The sequence below is a fragment of the Nomascus leucogenys genome, chromosome 5 (assembly GCF_006542625.1).
Source record: "Nomascus leucogenys isolate Asia chromosome 5, Asia_NLE_v1, whole genome shotgun sequence".
NCBI classification, from domain to species: Eukaryota; Metazoa; Chordata; class Mammalia; order Primates; family Hylobatidae; genus Nomascus; species Nomascus leucogenys.
This window is the reverse complement of record NC_044385.1, coordinates 77,949,640-77,957,403: the sequence shown is the minus strand read 5'-3', so window position 1 is coordinate 77,957,403 and position 7,764 is coordinate 77,949,640. Positions and strand designations below refer to the sequence as shown.

General features: G+C 42.1%; 1 protein-coding gene across 2 annotated transcripts in view; it reads right to left on the bottom strand.

The window, feature by feature from the left end:
* Positions 1-628: 628 nt before the first annotated feature.
* WDFY2 (WD repeat and FYVE domain containing 2) overlaps positions 629-7,764 on the bottom strand; it is a 181,073-nt gene continuing 173,937 nt past the window's right edge. The window contains exons 11-13 of one of the 2 annotated variants that reach the window (XR_004030184.1): positions 5,929-6,037; positions 4,288-4,479; positions 629-1,853 (exon numbers count right to left, since the gene is read on the bottom strand). Coding sequence is in view for 1 of the 2 variants with exons in the window: in XM_030813433.1 (XP_030669293.1) it covers positions 4,450-4,479; positions 5,929-6,037 (139 nt within the window). In the remaining variant the exon portion in view is untranslated. Of the gene's footprint in view, positions 1,854-2,181; positions 4,480-5,928; positions 6,038-7,764 lie in introns of those variants that run through there. The other variant, XM_030813433.1, reaches the window with a different exon arrangement.

Below are 7,764 nucleotides of genomic sequence, written 5' to 3'. Positions count from 1 at the left end.
TGCCAGTGCCTAAAGCGTGGTGGCTGGTGAGCACTCAACACGGTTGACATGAACATTCAAATCTCAGGGATCATCTAGATAACTCAGTGTTCAACATGAACTTAATTTCTGTGTTTTCCAATCAAGTTAATAAATATCTGTCTTCGTACCAGGAAAAATTCAATATTATTTTAAAGGAGAAAAAATAAGAATGTATTGGTAAAATGCTTTCTGTCACTTCGAAATACCTTAGTGAACAAGAACACTGACATAGAATTAAAATTCTATGAACAGCCATAACCAAACGAATCTCATTTAGTGAATAGTTAGTCCAGTAACTGCAACCCACACTTAGAGCTATCCTTTTGCTTAAAAACAAAAATTTGGGCCCTAAGAAGTGATTAATATCAGGCAAAAATAAATTACACTTTATTTATTCAGGGCCTTGCTCTGCTGCCCAGGCTAGACTGCAGTAGTGCAATCATAGCTCACTGCATCCTTGAATTCCTGGGCTCGAGTGATCCTCCTGCCTCAGCTTCCTGAGTAGCTGGGAATACAGATGTGTGCCACCACACCCAACTAAGTTTTGAATTTTTGGTAGTGACAGGATCTTGCTGTGTTGCCCAGGCTGGTCTTGAACTCCTGGGCTCAGCAATCCTCCCACCTTGTCCTCCCAAAGTGTTCAGATTATAGGTGAGCCATGGCACCTGGCCTATACTTTTAAAAAATGAATCTCAGAAAATGAAAATGTGATATTCCATAAGGGCAGTGCTGTATGCCTGGGAATTGCAGCCAAATGGGGTAGGGTGAATTTTAAGTGCTGCTGGATTTCCATTTCAGTTTTGCCTCTGGGGTGGTCTGAGGGGAATGTATAGGAAGGAATTTATGTGGATGAAGGCAATAATTACCTCCCCCACCACAGGGCTGGAGCCAAAAAAAGTGTCACATATGCTTTCGATAAGAGGAACAAAGCTGGTTCCAGACAGCGCCCTGTCTCAAGGTGCTGAAAGTCTCTCCTCCCACTCATGCCATTAATAAGTAATGTTCAAAAACAGCTATTCCTTGAACATTCTTCTAGATTCTCTTGTTTACATCTCAGCCGTATCGAACTGCCCTGTATAACTAATGTGTTTTCTGCTTGGAACACTCTAGATCTCTGAAGATCCCTTCCAGTTTTGTAACTTTATGATTTCTGGAATAATTAAAACAACCAATTGAGAAACACGTTATGGTGGACTGACCTCACACAAAATGACATAAGATTCCAAATGCTTAATCTCAAACTATTTTGCTATTGTGAAGACACACTCAGGCAGTAATGTCAAGTAACGTCATTCGTTTGGAAGAACCAAGAGCATGTGGCTGGTTTTGCCCATCAGGTAGAGAACAACTCTGCGTATAATATGTGTAGATCTGCCACTTTCTCAGCACAGGCATGCTAGGCATTATTTGTAAGAGCTGCTGTATGTTTAAGTAATAGAGCAAAAATATACGTAAAGTGCAAATCCAACAGGGTAAAACAAGAATTATAAGAGTTCACCTAGACAGAATAAGAGCCAAGTGCTGGCGCCAGCTTTCACTCCTAAGGAATGGAGCCTCTATTTCCATAAAATACTTGGAAGACACCCAACACCAGCACGTATTTCTCTACAAATTACAAAAATGGGGGAGACACTTAATGCAAAACTCGAGAATTCACAGTATTACAAACACACAGTTGGTTTGCTAAATGCATTTCACCAAATTCAAGCACCCACACAGACGAGAGAAAAGGGAAGAGCAATGGATACCTTGACACATCTGTGGTTTTCTGACCATGATTCTCAACACCAGTGGGATGTGAAGTGGCTTCAGCCTCTGAGTGGCTCTGTGGGCTGGGAGGGAGAAGGTAGAGTGGCGTGCAAGGTCATAGGCCAGAGCGACTGTAGAGGACATATGTGATCTGATGGGGACACTCTGCTTCCCAAATGAGGTCTGAATGCATCTAGACCTATCATCTCAGAACCCATACAGGCTTGCTGGGTGCCTGGGCCTTTGCTGCCTTAATACTGTGTTCCTGTCTCTGTAGGCAGGCCAAGCTCAAAGTTTAGGAAGGGAAAATGGAGTGATTCAGCTCTATTACTCATTTCCAACAGACAGTCCTATATTACATACAACTTAGTAAGTGGCTGCAGCTTCTAGTAATAAACTACAAAATAGATATTTGAATATTTTAAATTTAATTCCCTTGTTAAAGCTCTCTCACAGGGCAATCATGCAGAAGAGACTCAAAGTAGTTATAACAGTTTTGATTGACACAAGCAAGGGTAGCGTGGACCAGGTCAGCGAGGTGACAAGTGCTAACAGCCTGTGCAGGGCATGCGTGTGTGCCTCTTCAGAGCTCCGGTCACATGGGCTGAGCCGGTCTGATGGCTCAGGTGACAGCTTCCATGTACCACGGCTGCATGGGACACATGCACTGGTCCTGCTTCCCAATGCTGGGGCAGCAGAATCACCTCTAGCAAGGCCCCATCCCTGGGAAGCACATGTAGGAGCAGTACCCGAGGATGGCTTGTAGTACTTCCCCCTAGTTAGAGAAGTAATGAATGATTGTGCGGGCAAAAAACGGCTTTCCAGGAAAAGGGGGAAAATAATAGGGAGGATTTCAATTTCACTCCCATGTGTATTACCACCAAAAAAACCTGTAAAATCAGAAGAGAGCAAGACACTGTGGGGTGGGGCTTGGGTCGGGAAGGACAAACGATTGGCCTGTGATCCTCAAGAGACTGGTGAGCTCCCTGATGCTCCCGACACGTGAGGTTGAATGAGCTGTGCGTGTGAAGTGCTTGGGAGGGGCAGGCACCGGGCGCAGGCTTGCCATTAATTTTTATTCTATTTTTACAGGTGAAAATAAGATTTTTAAAAGGGACTTCAATATCCTGAGTTGAATCACTACACACAAGAATGTTTCATTTTCTCAAGCTTGATTGGATTCCCTTAGAAATAAGAGTTTTTCAGGTTCACTTTCTAAAGTCCTCTTTTCCATTCCCACAGGAACACAGCCTGCGCTGTAGGTACCATTCTGTCTCAGACCAACCACATACTGTTTTAGTAAGAAAGTGTGCAAAGTGTTCTGATGAAACACATTAGGATAAAATGTTTAAATATCTAGTTTTTAAAGGGATAGAATACAGAGGGCGAGAAATACAGCAGGATTACGATCTTGCCATAATGAACATGTTCAAGTTCAGAGATGATATCACACAGAAAAACACAACTTAAAGACACTTATTTTCAGAGCATGTATGGTGGGGGTCCCCAACCCTGGGCTGCAGATGGGTACCAGTCCATGGCCTGTGAGGAATGGGGGCACCCATCAAAAGTGAGCAGTGGGCAAGCAAGCATTACTGCCTGGGCTCCACCTCCCATCAGATCAGTGGTGGCGTTAGATTCTCATAGGAGCAGAAACCCTATTGTGAACTGCGCATGCGAGGGATCTAGGTTGCATGCTCCTTATGAGAAGCTAATGACTGCTGATCTGAGGTGGAACAGTTTCATTTTGAAACTGGTCCCTGCTGCCAACAAGGTTGAGGGCCGCTGATGTAGGATTTTGTGTGTGTGTCGTTTGTTTTCATTGTTAGGAGTGAGGGAGAGCTGTGTCAAAAAAGCTAAAACATAAGAGGCTCAGGAGGCTCCAACTGAATTCTAAATGATCCAGGCACTGATCGTTGAAGCTCTGAGTTAAAATAATCTACTTCTGTGATAACCATGGCTGGGAGCAGCTTTCTCACAGCATTTTTTTTTTTTAATGTGGGAAAGACAGAGGCAACTGAGGCAGAAACACAGTCTTTTCTACTTCATAAGAACGTGAGTGAGGCAGACATTACAAACAAATCGCTCTTCAGGCGATTCCAGCAGCTGGCTGGTGAATCCACATGATGGGTTTCCGAATCTCTCCACTGAGGAGGACATGAAAGCAGAAACACTGGGAATAAATAACATAAATACATCCCCTCCAGGAAAGGCAGAGAAGGTGCAGGTAGGTGCAGAGGGAAGAGAAGAAAAAGCCGCTGGCCACGTGACACATGTTGAAGTAAACACAGAAACTATAATGACCAAAATACTCTGAGTAGCTACTTCCCTTATTTCTCTGACAAAGCAACAAGTAAAATGGGGTGTTGAAAAGTATAAAAATTAAACACCCCACACAGATTTTTCGGTATACTCAAAACAATGCAGCACAGCCAGACTGTATAAACCATTTGTTAAAAAAATAGCTTCTTTTATATTGTATGAACAAGTTGGAAGAGTCCCCTTGTGAGTACTCACTCGCCAGGTCCCCACTGTGCACATGGGTAATCTGCAAATTCATTCAGGGTCTTTAGTTTCTTTCTTACTTCTCACATGTCTGCTTTACCACTCTGGTAATGATTTGGATTAAAACAACCGTTTCTTTAGTAAATACTATCTTTCTGATTCCTGGGAGAGTCATCAAGACACGACTGGGGTCATATCCCACAACTGCAAAAAGAAAAAGAAGATACAGAATGAACTAAAATTAAATTGTGTTGAGGATAACAGTCCTTAGAACTGAATTCTTCAAGGAAATTTTTTTTCATTTAACAAACAACCACATACTATACTAACATGATTTCTAAATCTGTAAAATATTTTTTTCATCAAAAAAGTTCAAATAAAGCTAAAAAACAAGACAATGACAGCTTGAAATTTTGATGCAGCTAATGAAGAATAATGGCAGATTCAATCTATTAATGGCTGGGAGGACTAGGAAGACAAGCTACACTGCAGATCCTCCTGTGAGTCACTAAAAGGGAAATGCTGCAGAGCACTGTGTTTACATCTGAGGCAGCATTCGATGAGCCGACATGAAAGAGACAATATAGATTTGTCCCACCCTCCAAACAGATCGAATCCATTAAATAACTCAATCCATTAACTGGACACCAAGCACGTGCTGTGTCCTTTCCATTTAAACTTCCAAACCATTTTACAAGATACCTCGTTTTCAAAAATAAAGGACCTGAGGCTGCCAGAGTTTATCCTATTTTAATTAATTAATTAATTAATTATTTTGAGACAGGGTCTTGCTCTGTCACCCAGGCTAGAGTGCAGTGGCACAATCACGGCTCATTGCAGCCTCGACTTACTGGGTTCAAGTAATTCTTGCACCTCAGCCTCCCAAGTAGCTGGACTAGGGCAGGAACCACCACGTCTGGCTAATTTTTAATTTTTTTGTTAAGACGGGGTCACACTATGGTGGCCAGGCTGGTCTTGAACTTCTGGGGTCAAGTGATCCTCAGTCTCACCTCCCAAAGTGCTGGAATTATAGGCGTGAGTCATCACACCCAACCCCAGAGTTTATTTTAAACTTCCTGTCAAAGTCACGGAGATCTGGTAGCTTCCAAAGTGGGTTATTTTAGCTATCTCATCCTGCTGTGACCTCCAAGAATGGGTCAGGGAGGTAGAGCTCAGTGCGCTATAAATTCTCATATGTATTACTGTTTTGACTGCTACACATGTGACCTATTACAGTCTTTTTAGTCTGTCCCAAGTAGACTATCTATTCCTTGCAGGCTGGAGCTCTGTCTTATTTCTTTGTGTAGAGCCAGTGCCTGGGATGAGGCTGTGCATGTATCGGGTTTGTAATAGGTTCTCAAAAACACTCAACCTTCAACGGTAACTTTTTTTTTTTTTTTTAAGAGATGAGGTCTTGCTTTGTTGCCCAGGCTAGAATGCAGTGATGTGATCAAAGCTCACTGTAGCTTTCAACTCCTGGACTCAAGCAATCCTCCCTCTTAAATCTCCTGAGTAGCTGGGACTACAAACACATGCCACCATGGCTGGCTACCCAAGGATAACCTTTAGAGCAGTGCCTCCCATGTTCTTGGTGCTCCTGTATATTTATATGAGGCCAAAGATGGAAAGCTTCTTAATAAGATGGCGTCTTACCTTAATAACCTTGTCAGTTCCAGAAGTCAGTAACCATCCTCTGGTTGCATCAAAATGCACATGCACAATGTTATGTTTACTGTCATGGAAGGTGGCTGTGGGTGCACGTCTAGAAGGAGCAAAGAAAGCTTCTGAGAGGAAAAGGTGGGGACATATGAATGAGAGAGATCTAGGATGACATTAGGCTCTAAATTTTGGCCTCATGGCTAAAACTGCTTCACTGATAGGAATGCTCCTCAGATCTGCCTTTATTCCCTAGTGACCAGTTATGATTAAAAAAAATATAAAAGAAATCTTATAGTCTTTAAAATGTGAAAGAGATGAAAATTTCTAAAAGTCCTTCTGGAGAATGTTGCTCCAATGGTGTCTGTGATAATCTCCACCCGAGCTTTTAAAACCACACGGCTTTTGCTAAGTTTGAGCTCCGAAGGACTTGCCAGTAAAATAGTCTATTTAATTAAAAAAGAAAAAAGGACCAAGATAGTACTAAGTGTCCCATGATATTACTAAGTGTCATTCTAATAGGAGAACTATCCTCCTCCATTCATTTTTCCTTTTTCACTGGTATGACTGCAGACTTGGTTTTTCTATAGTATTCTAAAGCTGTAACAAGCAAAACAAAATAAAAAACAAACATCATTAGTTTTGGATTTTTAACATATACTTTTTTTTTTTATTTTTAAGAAGGCTTGTCAGCTGCCTAGGTGCTCTAGAGGCAATGCAAGTGCTTCCACAGAGAAGAGGCAGAAGAAACAGAGGTGGGAACAGGGGCAGGGTACGGTCTAGGAGACAGTGCTCTTATCATGCTTCAAGGGGCCCACTCCACTGCAGTGGGCTCTCTCAGGACAATTTTTTTCTTCTTCTTCTTCTTTGTTTCTATAGCTAAATCTGCAGGATAGATCTTCAGTATCTTAAAATGGTTACTTTAAATTTTTAGAAGATTTAGGCTTAATTATAAGTCCCTTAAACTCTTAAAGTCTATGTCTTTATCTATAAAATGAAGAATTAAAGTAGGCTATCTCTAAGGTCTCTTGCTCTAATTCAATGAGAAAACCCTCATTAATTTCATCACGTATGATGAGTAGAAAATAATCAATGAACATAAATGCATACTGATGCAAAGGCATCTTATTTTATATTTGATATGGATAAATAAGACTACTTATGATTTACTGTAATACAAGGTGCTGGGAGGATTGGGAAGACAAGCTACCCTGCAGATCCTCCTGTAAGTCACTAAAATTAGGGAAATGCTGCAGAGCCCTGTGTTTACATCTGGGGGCAGCTTTCAATGAGCCAACACTAAAAAGATAATATAGATTTGCCCCTACACCTCCACAGCACACCAAGGGGTAGTAACCTATGTCCTGGGTTACTGGGCAGGGCTGACAAGCAGCCAGCTGAGTAACTGGGCAACTGGGAATATTTGCCTCTTGGGTAAAGCGACTTAGCTCTTCCCGGAAAATGAAACCTTCTGGACCCATGGACTCACTCAGCTCCTATAAAGATACCAGCTTGGGACAGAAAGTGAATCCTGAGCCCTTATACTCCTGGGTAATTCTCAGGTAAATGAGCAGACAGAAGGGTTTGCTCTGAGAGCACCTATTTTAAAGGCACATAACCTAGAAATTAGAACACAGAGATGAATTCTTTGAGTGTATTTTCTCTTCTCCCATCTCACAGGATACCACAAATCTCTTGGTGGCAAAGGAGAGCTTTTACTACTTGCCGTGGACTATATTCTAAACCAGCAGAAACTAAAGCAACCCGAGGGATGGCTGCGGCGCTGAGCGCAGGGCTCAGATTAGATTCTCGCCTTAACCTGAAGCGGTCTGC